The sequence below is a fragment of the Trifolium pratense genome, linkage group LG4 (assembly GCF_020283565.1).
Source record: "Trifolium pratense cultivar HEN17-A07 linkage group LG4, ARS_RC_1.1, whole genome shotgun sequence".
Classification (NCBI taxonomy): Eukaryota; Viridiplantae; Streptophyta; class Magnoliopsida; order Fabales; family Fabaceae; genus Trifolium; species Trifolium pratense.
Window position 1 is genome coordinate 42,791,575 of NC_060062.1, and position 18,810 is coordinate 42,810,384.

Sequence of the window (18,810 nt, forward strand, 5' to 3'; positions counted from 1 at the left end):
TTAGTGTTTTTTTTTTGATAAAAGGGCTTAGTGTTGAGTTGTACTTTATTTTATTATTTAATATAATATTAATTTATTAATTATCCGGTTGAACCGGTTAAACCTTGACCCAGAGGTCTCGTCGGGTCGATCGCCGGTCCGATTTTTAAAACGTTAAAACTATTTGGTGTTCAAGTTTTTCTAGCTTTGTGCTTTAGCTGAGATTAAAGGCAGTCTCTACTGAAAAGTTCTTGAGTGCATTTGTGAATAATAATAACATAATTTATCAATTTATAAAATTTCACACAATTTTTTTGACTCAAAAATTTCCCCCACAATTAATATCTGATTATTCCTGTTATGATATTATATTGACTTCCAATAGTTAAGAAGAGTAAAACTAAAATTTTGGAATGGAAGGACTAGTTGTAGGAAAATAAAGAAAATATTATTCTCCTTATCTCTCTCACACATGCAAAGGAAAATAGTTATGCAAAGAATGCGTAAATTTAATAGTGTCACATAAATTTATAATATATGATTGTTCGTTCCCCAGATCTTCTTCCACTTAACAATGCAAGAAAATACACAAGTATTTCCTCTGGTCACAAATATATAAGCAAAAATGTCTACTTATTTGAGATAGAGAGTATATACAACTTCATTGACAGCCGCCGCCACCACTAACAAAGGAAATTAAATCTATTAGGGTAGCATATAATAAATCAAGAGACAAGGGACCTAGGAATTTCCTGTATTCAGATGCATCGTCGGTGTTGTTGGTATGAAGCTTTTGCACCTCCGCAAAACTATCCTCCATGACTAACGACCAAGATATACAACCATCATTATCTTCTGGATCCACATTTGCAACCAGGGCGAGTGTTTCGCCCTGCTCCAGCTCAAACGACAAGCATAAGAAGTCCCGGTTTGCCTTTATCCCAACCATAAGAGCTTCATGATATAGCCAATTAATAATTTGGCTAGCAACCTGTAAGATTTCAATTAAGGTAATAAGCATGCATGAATATGTGTAAGATTTGCAAGTTTATGTAAATTAGCCACATAAATGCGATCCTTTCTTACTAATCACTTTTACCTGCTGCAAAATAATCACAGGAAGATCAGCTAAGTTGCAATCATATTGGTTTATTGAGTGGGTATCCACAGACTTTCCCTTGAACAGGCCTGACACATTAGGAGAACCTTCTGCTTTAACATTGATGCAATCATCGATTACCACAACCTTAGTCCAAAACTGACGCTTGGTAGCATTTTCTGATGCTTTGATTTGGCAACCACGAAGAATAGATGGAGGAACCTCCATGAATAGGGTCCATGATGACCCTCGAGAATACCATGTAGGATTGGAAATTAGTTGGAGATATGGGACCTTGAAGACCTGCAGATGTCAAAAATATATTAAACAAAATGTCCACTTTACAAGAAGCTGTAGTCTAATTAAAAAGAGCAATACCACATTTTCCAGCTCTGCAAGAATTTTACTTGAAAAGATCCTATGAGACAAAGACATAGAAAAATGACCAAGAAGACTCGATCCATCGTTTGCCTGTGCACCAGATAAACGATTACCAGAGGAAATTGGTTTTTCGCTGCCTCTTCCAAATATATGCTCGTGATAAATCTGTTGAATGTAAATCTCATAACAGGTAGAATTAGAATTCTGCCCTTTCTTCTTAAGGGTATTTTGTTGGGCATCATGCATCAATATGTCAGATGATTCCAAAGGTGAAACCGCATTATCTGCATTATTGGTAAGTTCACCTTCAACTGTAGGATGATCTTGACCAGAGGAAGCTAGTGATAAGTACACAGAGGTTCCTTGACCTAAACTTAATTGTAAATAATTTTCCCGTATTCCAGTCAGAGTGAAACCGGTAGATGCGCTAAATGCTTCGCGATTCAGCAGATCAAACACCTGGAAGAACATGTAAAAAGCAACATATTAAAACAGGGAGATGCACTATGTATGAAAACTGGACAGCTAGACACGGGAAAAAAACCTAAAAAAAAAATTAAAAAAACTACCTGCTCATTGAAAATTGCTTTATGTACATCACGAAGGAGAGAATGTGTTTTCTTCACACATTCCTCATCACGTGAAGATTCTATGCCAGTTTCATCCGAGCTATCCTCATCAGGTAAGTGGGATTTGTTTTCATTAGATTTCTTCTGCATATCATCTGGTTGTGCACCGACAAAACCAAATTGGAGAGAATGACATAATTCGGGAGACACATTTATTGCCAGCATCCCAGCTGCATCATGATTGACACGAACAGTGGACATAAGCGATGACCGAATAATAGCTCCTTGGTCATATGAGTTATCAAAGAGGTCAAAAGTGAAGCCTTCATTTCCTGGAACTATAGATGTCTGCCGTTGCCGTTTTACTTTCCAGTTTTGCTGCAATCTGTTATTATCAGGAAATGTGATTAGGTAGTTATGTACATAAGTTATGTAAGCTAGTAATAAACAAGAAATTCTTCAAAAGTAGACTGCTTATGAAACTAATACAGGCAAAGTATTTCATAAGCAAAGGCAATGAAATATAGTTATGTAAGATCTAACCATGTTTTCAAATTTCTTGCCAACATTGACCGAAATAAGTGTATTAAAGTTCAATGATGAGAATAGAACATCACCTGATAAGGGCACCATAAAACCTAGCTTCCCGAGCAACCTGCTGCTCAAAAGCTTTGGCAGATTGCTTGAAATATTTCCCAACTTTCTGCACAGAGAAGAAAGTTTGTACACAAACTTCATTGCATATTACAGTGAAAAGGGGAACTTAATATTATGAACATAAATAAACTGTAAACATACTACAGTTTTTTGTTTTTTTTTATTGAATAAAAAGAAAGAAATAAGAGTATTTACACGGTAGCATTGAAGCTTGGTGGCTGCACATACAGCAAGGTCGGACAAAGCTTCATTTGGTAATGATTTTGGCTTTGTCATGCTAGCCACAGTTACTGCATCATTTGCTTCCACCTGAGCAGAATAATTTCAACAAAACATCATATCTATATTGTCAATCTGCAAATATCATCCAATATAATGAACTGAGCCATAGGAAAACAAAATCTTGAACAATATCTAAAGCACGGTAGCTACTCAGAATGCAAGTGACATTTTTTGAAGGTTATCAATCTCGGATAGCGGTGCGGCACAGCCAGCCCAAAAATTGGAGTGGAGCGGGGAGCGGGGGCAATTTTAGGGACGCGGGCACCAATACTAATAAATATATTATTAAGGACTGAGAAAGTATGGAAAAAAATTCAGTATTAATATAAATGAAAAGTTAAAGATGATTAATTGATTTTTAGTATTGATATAAAATGTATTACTACCTCCGGTCCTTATGATAAGAAGAAATTTACTTTTTAGATTCATAGAATGTTTGATGTATTTGGTCTATAATATGGACCAAATACATCCAACATTCTATGAATCTAAAAAGTAAACTTTTTCTTATAATTAGGACTACAGGGAGTATAAAAGAAAATATATTATTAATATGAAAGAAAAAATATTTATTATTAATATTTAGTATTAATATCGCTGTATATTTATGTATTTAAATTAATTGATTTATATAAAAAGGGACCCGATATTAAAAAAGAAAATGGTAACAAAAAAGAGACCCGATATTAACTGATCCAGGTTAGATCATTGTGGGCCTAGCACAATGGCCCTATGAACGAGGGAGATGGCCAACGTCCCAACCCTAGTTTTCTCTTCTCTCATCAGCCGCCGTCATTTTCAGCGGAAGCGCTGTTAAATCCATATTCAGCATTCTTCTTCACAGTTTTTCATTTCTTCCCCTTCTTCTTCTTCTTCTCTTCTTTGGAGAGATATGACTTGACAGAGAGATTGCAAGATGGTAGAGGCAGGGAAATTGCGAGACAGATAAAATTGCCAGAGGAAATGGTTGAAGCGGCCGCTACGATCTGCTTTCCCACGTGAAACCGGCCCACCAACTGCTCCACCCAGCTGCGACACTCCGATTTATCTGGGAGTGGCGAGCTCTATTTTTCCGCAATGTGCCACTTTAGCAGCCGCACTAGCCTTTTTTAACAACAGAGTGATGAAGTGGGGACTGCTAATTCCTAAAGCATTGTAAGTTGACATTCATGAACCTTTTCTCAACGCTTAATTTCATCCCTGGATGAATGACATGAACATAATTTTCTTTAAGCCACACTGTTTTTTTTTCTTTTCTTTTCTTTTAGAGCATGTTCCAAATGGAGTTTTAACAGACCTTTTTCAGAAATCAAATAGCCTCAAGCAATTCTATTTCATTGTTGCAAACACATATATGGAGATAAAATTGAACTAGTCGTGAAGATTTCTAAATGTAGATGAAATCGTGAAAAAAAGTGATTTGTTGCTGAAAGAAACATGCACTACTCACAGTATTGATGAGATCTATGATGACAGAAAGCTCCTGATGAGCCAACTGCAAATTCTCCACCATGCCCTGCCATTGCCATGGTGTTGCGGGCTCCTTTGAGCTCTTCTTCTGCTTCTTCTTTTCCTCATCCTTCTCAATGGCCCAAGCGAAGTCAATTCGCCTAATCAGAGAGGTTCGTTTTTCATCGTAATCCACGTCTCTGCAACAATACAGAGGGAGTTACAAAAAAGTAAGCGCAAATAGAAATTAGGGTTCAACATTCTTACGAACGATAGCATAATTCCACGATTTTCTCTCCGTGTGTTGCACGGGTTCTCAATACTAGTTGAGAAACAATAATGAGAAGAAGATGAAGAAGCTTACGGAGGGAATCGTTCAATTCCGTTTTCTTCAATGGAATCCAAGCGCTTGATCGGGAGCTTGTCAAGGGAGAGTTGCAACTCCATGCCCTCATCCATCTTCTGGAAAAGTTTGTTTGCCCGAAAAATACCACAAAACCCTACCACTGTCTGAGCTGCCAATAAAATGCGGGCTTGAAACTATACAGGTGCTTGAATTCTAAGCCTAACTGAATAATAAAATAAGAGCTTATCAGTTCATAATCAAACAATAGGAAAAATAAATATTTGCAATGAATTTCATTTACAATAGCAAAACAAGAATTTCATTTACTTCTTAACGCGTTTATGTAATCAATAGATAATTACACTTAGAAGCCTTTACAATTACAATTTATTATAGGGTCAATTAACCAGCCAATTATCCATTAAATATTTAATTTGAATATTTTTTACGGGCAATAAAATATTTGACAACCTGTTAACAATTAAATAGTGAATATGTTATATTCAATCAGCATGCAAATGCACATACAAATTTAAATCCAATGAATAAAATTTGTATGCCTATTAACAATTGAAAATGCTGACCAGTCATGCAAGAAGAGAGCAAACTAGCAATATATAAAACAATATCAAAAGAGTCCCACAAATCCTAGCTGAACTGGTAGAAATGCCGAAATTGCTAGGTCGGACGCCATGACCGAGGTTCCCTCCACTTTGTGTGTGTGAGTTTTCAATGGTTTGCCGTTTCGTCTATGTACCCAAAAAAAATATCAAAAGAAAGACAATGGTATCCACATACAACATTTTGACAACACAGAAAACTGGAATCAGAGAGTAAACACAGCAGACCAACCATTCACAACAAAGGATTGCCACACTAAGCATTGTGTACCAACAACATCGACTTATTAAGAAATTTCCAAAACATAGAATCTCAAATATTACTCGGGGATTGCAGATTAGGGTTTTTTGAGAAATTTGGGTACCCTAGTTGGATCAAATGGTGAACAAAGAAGCGTTTTTGCTACATTTTTTTTTTAAAAAAAACTTGGTATCCGGCCAAAGGACCGACTAATCCGAGGGACCAATCCCGCCGCCCACTTGCGGGAGCCCCATTTAAAGCCGGAGTTTTTTTTTGTTTTTCTTTGCTCTGTGTGGACTTAGCCCACCGAAATTGGCACCGGGGAATCGAACCTGAGACCTTGAGAGGAGCATCCTCCAAGGACCCAAGCCAACACCACTAGACCAACCCCAAGTGGGTTCATTTTTTACTACATCTAACACAAATGTGTACTCTAGTTGGATCAATTGGTTAACAATGAGGAACATTACATGTAAAGATCAACACAAAATGATATTGAAGCATATCAGCAGAGTTTAGCTTGTGTGAGTAATTATATCAAACAGTTGGTGAGCAATGATAACAATTTGTGGTGATAAAGTAGAAACCCAGAGAAAAACACAAAGAAATCGGAGCATACATACCTTGTTGGTTGTTGTGAGTGTGGAAATGGAGAGGTGAAATCGATTTGTGCGTTTCGTGAAAACAAAGAATTGGGGTTAGGGATTTCGTGCAGTTTGTTACGAGAGAGTTTTGAGAAGAGAAAGAGGGAATGAATCTGTTTTGATTTTAGTGACAGCGAAGATAATAATTGCAAAGTGATGTGAGAAAGAGAGACCCGCTCGCTGTTTTTATGACCAAGTGAAGAACAAACAATAACTAAATAATTGTCCATAATTTTTAAATTCACAATAATCAATTTAAATAACTAAATAACTTAATTATTTAAAATATCTCATAATTTTTTTATTAATCGTTTGATTTCAAGGGAATGGGCTTCGATAATCAAAGTTTAACCGTAAGATAAATAAAATTAAATCAAGAATTATTTCCACGAATTTTTTTTCAAACAATTTATTCTAGATGAAGCTTATAAACTTTTTTTTTCTAAAAAAATAATTAATCTTGTGGAAAAAAAATTATCGTCGTTTTTTTTTTTATAGAAAAAATTATCATCCTTTAGAAGTAGTAGAGTTTAAATTTTGTTACTTATTTGTAATTTTATACCGTTGTTCAATAAAAACTCAATATATTATTATGTAAGTCTAGATAATAAACTTCTAATTTTAATCATCATTGTTTTTTCCTTTATGGATGGTTTATGGTTATTTTGTCAAGAAATTATCCCTACAAGTTGTTGTTCCTTTTCCTTTCAAAAAATAGTTGTTGTTCCTTTTTCTTTTAATTAAATAAGTGTAATTTTTACATTAGTTAAATAAAATGTCTGCATCAAAATAAAATAAAATGTTGTTAATATTGTTTATTTTATTTCCGTCTTGGTAGGTGCTTTTTTGTTTTTCTATTTTGGTGCAATGTTTATTTGTTTCGAGTTGAATGACCCCAATTTAGTGTAGATTCAAATTATTTGTCATCAACGCTACAAATCTGAACGCATAGATATTTTGAGTACATCAGTACAATCATATTTGTAAGCTTATGGAATTTGTTTTTTTTCTTTTCAAGTAGCCTAGTGGCTAGAAAATTCATCTTAAGGGTCTGTTTGGTTCAACTGAAAAGGAGGGGAGGGGAGGGGAGGGATTTTAATGAAAGGAAGGGGAAGGGAGGTAATTTTTTTTACATATAACATGTTTGGTTCAAAAGAGGTGAGGTGAGGGGAGGAGATAAATTACGTTTATATTCTTATAATCTTACAACCACACTCTTATATTCTTCGAGACATATCAGAAATCAAATCATATGTTAGTACAATTTTTTTATCTTAATGATCATCAATTTTACAAAATAATTTATTAATATTTATTTTGGTCAAGGTTTCACACCCTACATGTGTATGTTCCAAAATCGAGCGACTTCTTTTTCCTCTTACAGAATCAAATTGAGTTCTTATTAACATGATTGTGCTTATGGTAGAGTTCAGGTTCTCTCCATTTATTATCTCTCCATTTATTCTCCATTTGGAGAGAGATAGACACATTAAAAATTAGTGGGACCCATTAAAAGTGAGTCCCACTAATTTGTGGGCCCCACAAATTTTTTCTTGTGTCTATCTCTCTCTAAATGGATGATAAATGGAGAGATAATAAATGGAGGGAACCTAAACTCCTTTTGGTAATCCAATCACAAATACAATATACTAACAAACCGATTATTGCAATCAAATAGAAACAACATCGATCAATTAGGATGGATGTATAGAATCAAGTTTACATAGACATCGATCAATTAGGATGAATGCAAGAGTAGTACATAAACGAAAAAGAATACTCCTATACCAAGAGTGAATACAAATACAAGAAGATGATAATCAATACTTAGCAAACAAATTTCTAGGAAATTCATCCGGGACGAAAGTAATTTGTAGGTAAACAATAATAGAGATTTTTTTTTTGACATAAGATAACCTAATTTTAAACATCTTTAAAAACGATAATTTTGGAATTTAAAAATAAAATTGAGGATAATTTAAGAATTGTAATAAAATTATAAACATCAAATCTTTCATTCCCTCCCCTCTAAATCCCCTCAATTTGGGGGGACATAAAAACTGGTCTTTGGAGGGATTTTACTGCCCTCCCCTCCTCTCCCCACTTAAAAATTGAACCAAACACAATTTTTTAAAAATATTCCCTCACCTCCCCTCCCCTCCCTTCCATAATCCCCGAACCAAACAGACTCTAAAGGTGAATAAGTGGAGTGTCCTGAATTCGAACCTGAATTTCTGTACATATTGTGCGATATCCCTATCAATTGAGCTAAGCTCGCGGTGATTATGAAATTTGTTGTTTTACTTTGTTGCGGGACTGTGCTTTGGAGGTTTTTTAGATTTATGGGTGGATTAGTGATTTGTTTTGGAAGGAGTTAGGATATAGAGGATTCGTGTGTAGTTGTATTCATCTGGGTAATCATTAATATTATTTCTTTTGTACAATAATCATTAATATTATCTGTACATACATAATAAATAGTTTGTAATTACAATATCATTCTTTACTTTTTTTCATTTTTTTTAAATCAAAAGTGTCATCCGCGTGCAACTGCGGAGACTAATTCTCTTTGAAGTAACTCTGATCCATTTAAGGGGTTTACTTTTTTTCACTTTAAATGAGTAAATCTAAAAATTTATGTCAAATTTTCTTTTTTAAATCTTAATTTTTTCTTTGACCGTAATCCCACATCTCAAATTTTCCTAAATTGCACAATTTTTTTTTTTTGAAATAACCTCTCCCCTTTTTAAAGAAACAACATGTGTTTGACATTGACAGCTTGAGAATGAAAATGAATGTTTGGTTCATAGAAATTCATCTCTTCCATCTGAATTTGCGCACGTTTGCATAAAGATTAATTTTTTTTTTATACTGTGCATAAAGATTAATCTTTATCTCACATGCATTTTCAACTTCTACATGTGTTGTGTCAAAGTAGATAAACACCAGAAAATCTCATAATTATTGTAGATTTAGTACTAAATTATTATTGTGAGTTTATTTTATTTAGTTTCATTAATTATTTGAAGATTCAATTTATTTTTATTTATTGTGTGGAGATTTTTTCTGATTGCTCAAAAAAGAAAATTGACCAAGTAAGACAAACACATACTAAATTAATTACGTGTCATAAAGCCAGATAAGCATTGCTTATTCACCAACACGCATCTACGTGTAATGACACAGTTGTCTCAATCCAAATCCAAAATACAGACATGAAACTTCCAAATCTTGCCAAACAAAGTATCAGACTCTTCTTACCCTATATATACATTCGTTTCTCTATCATAATATTCTATACATCCAATATTCTCCCAATACTCTTCTTACCGACATTATATTTCATCCAGAATCTCCTTAATTATTTGTTTAATTTCATCTTCTTTGTTGTTCTGCCTTGATTAAGAAATTCAAGAAGGAATATATGGGCAATCCCTTGCAGCTCAAATCATTGAATCACATCTCATTGGTGTGTAGATCATTAGAGAAGTCAGTTGATTTTTATGTCAACGTTCTTGGCTTCTTTCCTATCAAGAGGCCTAGCTCCTTCAACTTCAATGGTGCATGGTATATATATATATATCTAATATTTTCTAAATATTATTGCCAAAATTCATTGTATGTGTATGTCTGGTGTTTGTGTCTGGTGTCTGTGTTTGTGTTTCATCGCATACGATCATTCAGTCTGGTGTTTGTGTTTGATGTTTGGTGTCTGTGTTTGTACTTCATAACATATGATCAATGAGTCTGGTGTCCGTGTTTGTACTTCATAACATATGATCAATCTTACATGCAATTTAAGATTTAGCATATACAATTTTTCCTCAACTTTCATTGAAATTGAATACTAATTGCATTTTTGGGTTTGATTAGGTTGTTTAATTATGGTATTGGCATACACCTCCTCCAATCAGATGACCCAGAAAGTATGACCAAGAATGATCTTCACATTAATCCAAAGGACAACCACATTTCTTTCCAAGTATATATTTCTTTCTCTATCTATCTATATAATTTATTCTTATATCACTATATTATTATATACTTATTATGTGCATATTGTTGTTGCTAGTGTGAAAGTATGGGAGCAGTGGAGAATAAACTGCAGCAAATGAAGATAGAGTATGTGAAGAACAGAGTAGAGGAAAATGGAATCTATGTTGATCAGTTATTCTTCCATGACCCAAATGGCACTATGATTGAAATATGCAATTGTGACAATATTCCAATTGTACCTTTATCAGAAAACAAAGTGTGGTCTTGTTCACGCTTCAATTGCAATATTCAAAATCAGCAGCAGCAGCAGCATATTCAACAAATGATCCCAATGTAGCTATTAATTAATTCATTATAACAAGTGGTAGTGACATGTAAATTCTCAATCACCATGAGTTCTTGTATATAATTGTTACTTGAAAAACCTTTGCATTGTATGTTAATTAGTTGTAGTGATGACATTCATTTATGAAAGTGTAATTAGTGAAAATTTGTTTTTTCTTAGTTTATGCAAATCTTAATGCAGATCAAATAATTTAGTTCAATTAGTTTAAGTTTGTTACCATTATTAAACACAGTGTGGCTAATTTTTGACATTTGTGGTTTTACTTGTCTCTCAAGCAATGTTTTACCTACAAAATTGTTCTTGTCTCCTAACTATCAAAGTAGAACATAATTTTTATTTTATTTTTTTTATATATTAATACTCTCTCTAATTGGTTGTGCACAATTGTCCTTGGCCATGGATTCCTTTAGGATGAGATCAGAGTCATACCATGTGGTAGGAACTTTATTTGTTATAAGATTGAGCTAACTAGTAACTACTAACTAATATCCTTGTAAGTTCCATTTGTTGTTTAAGGTATCAAAAATAAAAATATAATGATCAGATTATTAAAGTTGTGGTCAATGTCATAAGGGTACAAATTGTGATCAAAGTGTGAGGAGAAAACCTAAAATTTAGAGGATTTGGGGAGGTTGGTGGTACCAATTGGAGGTAGGGTGATACAATTTCTGATTATATTTAGGTTTGTAATTTTATAGCCTAACTTAAACTACAAGATATTTTCTCTTCCCACCCTCGTGAATCTTTTATACCCTGAATTTCCAATTTTGCCCTTGAAAAAACTTCGGTTCGTAGAAACTGAAAATTTTTTTTTGCCTTGAAAACAAATTCCGGTTTCTAAAAACCGAAATTTACTCTGAATTTTCACTAGAAAAAATTCGGTTTCTGCGAACCGGATTTTTCTGCAAGGGCAAAATTGGAATATTGGGGGTATAAAAGATTCATGGGAGGGGGAAGAGAAAACATCAAACTACAATACAAGCCTATTAGGCCAACCCATTGGGCTGATCTATTGAAATGGGCTAAATTTTGTCGAGAATTTCTTTTCACACGCCTTGTTCTTCTCGCGTGACATGTCTTTCCAATGTTACCCTCTCACAGGTTTTGTATCATCGAACACGAATTAATAACATTATCTCTTTTGTGTTAACCTTTCGATTTTTTGGGGAAGATGCCCCTGGTAATTTGCCATGATGCCTCTATCTACCACAGGATAGGAGCTATATTTGTTATAATGCTGCATGTCCAAAAGATATGTATAAAAAATGTGAGATGGCCATGCACATAATCCTTTTGGGCCAGAGCATATTTCCACATGAAACAATGTTAGCAATGGGAAAAGTTGTGGAATTATTCCCCACAATTGAACTAAAATCCAATACCAACCATCATTGTCTTCAATAGACATGCCTTCCCTACAATTGATATCACATTTATTTCTACTGCAAACTTTATTACTAATTATTCCTATGTTTCACATATAAATGATTCTTGCATATAGACCAAAGTTGCAGGAACTATTATAGTATTGCTAGTGATTTTAAGTAACCTTTTTATTTTTATTTTTTATGTGGTGTATGTTCAATGCATAAAATGTGAAGTGATTAAAATCCTCACCAGCTAAATTAAATCTCATTTAGTATGTGGGGTTTTGCTTAGAAATGACATTGCTCACTAGTGCATTCTTGAATTTATCTTAAAGTATATTAGTATATTTGTTATTTCTTGATGTGAAACAAGTATATCTTTTTTTAATATTTTTGGAAATGATGCACATAAAGAACAAAATAGTAGAGATTAAGTTATCTAGAGAACTTTTTTATTAGAGTTAAATTTGATATGCTAATGCATAATAATACAACATCGATCTATTTAATTTTTCAACTTATGCCAAAACTCTTTCTTCTTAGAGTAATGGAATAATTAAGTACTTTAATATGTTAAAATAGTAGTTTGAATGGGAGAGGTTTTAAGAGTATTATATAACACCATTTTCACTCTATCCAATTTAACTTCTAGCAACTCATCTAATCATACTATTTTATTTTCACTCTAGTTTTTAAAAAATGTAAATATAGTTTTACACTGACTCAACTTTTTTTTACATAAAATGGTCAACGACTCGATATTAGTCGTTAAAATATACAAAATGAAAAATATAAAATCTAAAATAAACACAAAACTAAGAAGATCAAATCTATTGCGAAAAACGTCTTTCCTAATAAATTTAGGTAAAACATTTCACCAAATAAAATTCTCGACAGAAAACTTAAAAATTAGCCAGCTTATCGGCAAAGTATGAGATACTTGAAAATCCATATGGTAGTTGAGAATGATACAGTATTTTCATCAGCTACTACCTATGAAGTATGAACTAATAGTTGATGAACACAGCAAAATCTTACAACAGCAGAGCAACAAAATAGTCAGTTGTGGGGTAAGGTAACAATGTCTTCTCCCATAGACATATTCTGAAGACACAGAACAAAATCATATTAATTGGCAGTGCCTTATTCTGGATATTTAAATTTCAATGCCATCAATACCATAAAAGTATTCTAGTCTAGTGGTGTACCACCATTCACATTTTAACAACACTAATCTTTTTTAAGATATTGGAATTGATGTATAAACCATAGTTTCATATTAATAACAAAGACAAAATACAGAGGAGAATTGAAATGCTTTTGTTGTCATTACATTAATGATAATCCTAATTTAAACAATGGTAGTACACCTACAATTTTGTGGTCCACAGTCCACACATACTCTAACCTAAAACTTATTTTTCATTTTTTGTTTTTGTCTCATCTATCTGTAGGTTGTTGCATACAAATTTAAAACTACCTTTAAAATGTAAATCATGCCTGTTGGAATATTGTTCAAAAAATCACAGTTGTTTTATTTTGGCATGTTTGCCTTATTATAAATTTATATAATCTAATTATTAAACTTATGTCATTATGTCATTGTATAGTTAAGCGATCTAAATATCTTTAACATGTAGTCTGAAGTTCGATCCTAATTCAATTCATATATGTGGAAATTATCTAGTTGGGAGAATGAATAAACGTTAATTTACTTTCTTAAGTTGTTAAAGAATTAAATTAAAAATGAATCATTTAGAAGACCTGAATTCGAATTCTAGCTAAAGATGTTATATATTACTTTGCTTCGAATTTCATATATCGATTCAATTTTCATTGAAACACTTGGTGAATACACTTGGTGAATTCTGCTTCACAATGATAGGAAGAGTCGACATCGAATGATCAAAAAACAACGTCGCTATGAACGTTTGGCTGCCACAAGTCAGTTATCCCTGTAACTAGACTTTATTTCTTTCAATCAAATTCTAAATTACCACAGTCTCTTTTCTATACGAATCAGAGGTTTGAGACAACATAAGACTTTAATGCCCTTTAGATTTTCGAAAAAATTAGTCACAACTATTGCTCGTGTAGAATAATATACTAAAAAAAATTATTATTTAAATGATAGGAGTGGGCAAATCTACCTCAACCACAACATCTGCATATGCTGTGCTAGCATACAAAAAACCATAACCACCAATCACAAAGCAATCAAGTTCTTTCTCATAAATGTTTAGTTTCTCAAACAAATTCCATCCAATAAATTACAAGTTTCGACTATGCTTGGTTGCAAAACAAGGAGGAAAATTACAAGTTTAAACCATGCTTGGTTGCAAAACAAGTGGAAAAAGTTATAGCTAGCTACAAAGTAGATAAAAGATGGTGACCACTTTAGGGGGTACCCCCAACAATTAGGGGTGGCAAGGGTAGGGGTCCATCAATGTTGGCTGTCTAGAAGCAAAGCCATTGGGGACAAATATGCCCCATGGATTAATGATTAGTCCCACCACAATCACCATTATTCACTAAACCAATATATATCAAATCTCATACAACTATATTAACACTACCATTTGTTTTGCTATATATCCTTTCATTTATTCATCACTTAACAAAACACATGGGTTTGCCTTTATTAATATGTCGGCTTCTTCTCAATTACCATTATTCTAATATAATTGATTTTTATTAGAAAAACTCAAATCATGTTGAATAAATATATGATATTCATCAATCATAGTTCAGTTGATAAAAATATTACATGCAATATACAGAATCAGAGTCCAAATTTTGATACATCCATTTATTCATGGTTTTCTAATCATTATATTACCTTACAAAATATAAAATATAAGATACTACTTGTATGTTTGTATTTACTTTTGGAAGAGATAAAATTGATTTTAGAGATCTAGAGTTGATTTTGACATATTTGTATACTCTCCAATATAATTGATTTTGCATTTATAATTGATTCTAAGTTAAAATTAAAATTTTATAGAATGAGTTAAGCCTAATGTTAAAAAACAATTACTAATATAAATTATATAATATTATATCCTATCAATCAGGTCTCCAGACATTTATATTCATGCATCAAACACAATATAAAAAACCTAATAGTCTTCCTAGTTCTTGTGTTTCCAAACACATACCCTGTCAAAACATTGTTATATATAATTATTTATTATTTATTATACATTTCTCAATGACTTATTAGTCCAAACTCCAAAGTGGATCTACTACTAATTATTCAACAAGTACCTTGCTAGGAAGAGTTTCTTCTGAAATGGCTAACCAAGAAAAGCAATACAAGAAAGGGTTCATGTATATTTACAAAATTGGCACAGGAAACCAAAGAAAGAAAGAGTTAGAAGAACATGGTGTTGTTGAGAAAGAAAAGAAACTATCAAGTTCAAGAAGTTGGTTGCAAAGGATAAGAAATCCAATGAGTAGAAGTTATAATCATAATCACAAAGAGTTGAACATTAATGGAGGATTTGTTGAGGCAAGAAATTCAACATCATGTTTAGAGTTAGAAACAAGAGGAGGGTATATAGAAGGAAGAAATTCAGTGTCTTGTATAGAAGCATCATCATCACCAGCAATAACAAGAGGAATCATAGTTGAGGAGGGAAGAAAATCAGTGTCTTATGTTGAAACAAAGTTAGCAGCAGAAGAAAAGTTAGGTAAATTTGTTGAGGCAAGAAAATCAGTGTCACAAATTGAAACATTGTCATCTGTAATTGAATATCTTCAAGTTAAGGTTTTGGTCTCAGACATGCCAAGTTTCATGCAAGTGAATGCTTTTCGTTGTGCAAGAAACACATATGATAGTCTTGAGGAGTTTAGCTCTAAACACATAGCTCATAACATAAAGAAGGTATGCTTATTATGCTTTTCTTTTCATCTCTCCATTGATCACCATTGAAAGTTAGTTAGTTCATTTCACTTGATCAAAATTCCCTTAGTAGTTAATGTCAATCTTTGTAATCTATACTAATATTGTACGGAACCACAGTCAAATGTTACTGATGCAATGTCAATCATAGTTATATTAGGCCGCAACAACACTAAAAACCATGATGTTACCACTAGTGATTTTAGAATTGGACCGGCTTAGCCGATAACCAATTAGTCTTTCAGTTGGTTCAAGTTCAATCAATCTCAATCATTTCTTTGTTAATTAAAACTTGATCGAAATAAGTTGAACAGAGGCCGTTGGTTCAACTAGTTTTTTTTTTTCTTTCTCAATTTTTCTAATATTCATCTATTATTCATCCAATTCATTTGATTGAATAATTTCACTGAAATTTTACCTATTAAATCTCCAATCTGATTTTTAAAACATTGTTTATATTGTCTTGTAGGAGAAAAGAGATAGGGTAGTACTTATTAGTTGAAAATTGTGAAGCAAAAGTCATAAAATGGGAATGAGATTTTACTATCTTTTGGTGTTTCTTTTTGGAATTTTGTTTATTGAATGAACCCCACAAAAGATTTAATAGGTGAAAACCGACTAAACGAAACCATGTGTTGACATTATGTGTCTCTATTCCTTTCTCTGTTTCATTGGATAAAATAATTGAAATGGCCCAATTCAGTGCATTATATATCAATGATCTAACTAACAATCATATGACTAGATCTTTGGATCTTGACCATTCATAAGGTAGATTAAGTTTACCCTCTCATTTGTCTACTTTGTTGTCTAGATCAAATCTTATTCACAAAATTCTCCAACACCCCATGTGTTAATCTTCCATACCCCTAATAATACATTATAATTTATACTTAATCATTCACTAATTATCTCAAAAAAAGTGTATTCAATTTATAATCTTGTTAAGCTTTACTCATAGTCTCAACCCATGTGCATAACATCAGAAAGAGGGTTTGTTTATGTATGTAGTACCTACTTGGTCAGCAAAAAATATATATATTTATATGTATAAAAATATTGTTACTCTATATTTATTTTTTAAAAATTGTTTTTGGTTAGATTTATTTATTTAGAATATAGTTGTGGTGTGTTCATGTGCAGGAATTTGATAAAGCATATGGTCCGGTATGGCATTGCATTGTAGGACCAAGTTTTGGTTCTTTTGTGACACATTCAACGGGGTGTTTTCTTTATTTTTCAATGGAAAATTTATATATTCTACTGTTCAAGACCAAAGTTAAGAAGGCTTCGGTTTAATTAAGGTACACATATTTATTTTTGTATTTTTTTTTTAATCATGATTTATATTTATATTATAAGATTTTCTCATTTTATACTGTAGTCACTAAGAAGTATCCAAATTCGTAGGTGTCATATTTTATTTTCTCTACAAAAGACTAGGAATCCAATCTAGTTAGAGATTGTGTCTTTCATTTCATAGAAAGAAAGCTTATGAGATATCCAAAGGCAATATCTAGGTTTGTATTTTTTATAAAGAAAGGAATACAGACTAAGAACATATCTACGATTAAGTTTTCCATATTGGATGTTTAAATTAGTTTTGTATATTTATTTTTATAATTTTTTAATATTATTACTTGCAGTAAAAAAATATTATTAATTAATAAATATTCAATCTTTCGAACTCAACTCCTAAAAAAATAAATTAAAATGGGTATCACAAATAATGAGTGCTTCAATAATGTGGGTTCGAACTCTGATCAATTGATAAAGATATCGCATATATTATGTAAGAGTTTGGGTTCGAACTTTGATCACTTCACATCTTTAAGATAGAATTTTTAGCCACTAGACCGCTAAACAAAAGAAAAAGAACATTTTACTCCACAATAATTATATAACACTGTAGTAGTTAGTCGTGTTCACGGTTTGAGTCGGTTTAAAAAAAAAAAAACCTATTAATTTGATCTAAACTAAAATTACATGCAGCTTGGTTAGATTTTGTATAAATACGTATAAATAGTTATGTATGTGGTTTGATTCAATTTTAGAAAATGTATACGAAATTGGATCCAATCGGTTTTCATAAAAACACATCCATACACACGCAATAAAATTTAATTTTAACAAGGTCATGACATTCAACACTAGTATGACTCTTTTTAAGTAGGTAAAAAGTCGATCATTATATTAACTTGAAGTTATACTTTGATATTATTGATTATAATATTGGATTCTCTACATTTAAAAATCTTAAATTCACTTGCATTTAATGTAGTAAAATGTAGGATTTTTTTACCGTAGAGAATCCAAATCCGAGGAACACTTGTTTAGCCACATCATCAAATAAAATAAAAGGTGTTAGGTGCACACACACTTGAAACCTAACATTTAACGACTAACATCAGAAAAAAAGGCAGAAAGTAAGAGCATGAAAAACACTAAGGAATATGCCTTCAAAAGATGAAGAATGATATTCTAAATTGGCAACTAAATGAGCACATCAATTTTGTACTTTGCAGATATATATATATGAGAATTTGAAACTCGTCAATGAAGATGCTTGAGAAGATAGATGACTTCTTGAAGAATAGATTGAATGAAAAATATTGGAGGAAGACAATTCTAACCAAAATTCACAATAACCTTGGAATCAAGCTCAAACATAATCCACATAAACAAAAGATGCAAGGCTAATTCAATGCCTAAACAGAGGGTCCAAAGCTCCACTCAAAATGCATTATAGAAAGGCTCCAAGCCACATTTATGCTCTTATCCATATCCCTTGTATAAAGCATACTCCTTATATGTAAAAGAAAATATTTTTTTCTCCATTAAATTTTCTATACGAGTAAAATTTATTCTTATTTTATTTTATTTTCTGATTGTTGTGGTGAACAATATATATATATTTTATTGTTCAA

General features: G+C 32.2%; 3 protein-coding genes across 4 annotated transcripts; 2 read left to right on the forward strand and 1 right to left on the reverse strand.

Annotated features, from left to right (window-relative positions):
- Window positions 1-483: 483 nt before the first annotated feature.
- Window positions 484-6,478, reverse strand: LOC123923251 (mediator of RNA polymerase II transcription subunit 17). Of its 2 annotated transcripts, XM_045975936.1 has the most exons (10): window positions 6,247-6,472; window positions 5,347-5,511; window positions 4,781-4,985; window positions 4,418-4,616; window positions 2,881-2,994; window positions 2,646-2,731; window positions 2,029-2,413; window positions 1,457-1,918; window positions 1,079-1,381; window positions 484-970 (listed from the first exon to the last, which is right to left on the reverse strand). In XM_045975936.1, exons 3-10 carry the CDS (start codon window positions 4,873-4,875, stop codon window positions 641-643), a joined length of 1,974 nt encoding a protein of 657 aa, XP_045831892.1. In that variant the 5' UTR covers window positions 4,876-4,985; window positions 5,347-5,511; window positions 6,247-6,472; the 3' UTR covers window positions 484-640. The 2 variants fall into 2 exon arrangements, with proteins under 2 accessions (XP_045831892.1, XP_045831891.1); XM_045975935.1 differs by lacking the exon at window positions 5,347-5,511 and having other exon boundaries at window positions 6,247-6,478.
- Window positions 6,479-9,563: 3,085 nt separating this feature from the next.
- LOC123923435 (glyoxylase I 4-like) lies at window positions 9,564-10,737 on the forward strand. The gene is made up of 3 exons (XM_045976124.1): window positions 9,564-9,834; window positions 10,141-10,249; window positions 10,340-10,737. The coding sequence occupies exons 1-3, from the start codon at window positions 9,692-9,694 to the stop codon at window positions 10,598-10,600; spliced, it is 513 nt and encodes a 170-aa protein (XP_045832080.1). The 5' UTR covers window positions 9,564-9,691; the 3' UTR covers window positions 10,601-10,737.
- Window positions 10,738-15,089: 4,352 nt separating this feature from the next.
- Window positions 15,090-18,725, forward strand: LOC123921864. Its single transcript, XM_045974567.1, has 3 exons — window positions 15,090-15,865; window positions 17,027-17,187; window positions 18,413-18,725. Exons 1-2 carry the CDS (start codon window positions 15,272-15,274, stop codon window positions 17,180-17,182), a joined length of 750 nt encoding a protein of 249 aa, XP_045830523.1. The 5' UTR covers window positions 15,090-15,271; the 3' UTR covers window positions 17,183-17,187; window positions 18,413-18,725.
- The last annotated feature ends 85 nt before the right edge of the window (window positions 18,726-18,810 follow it).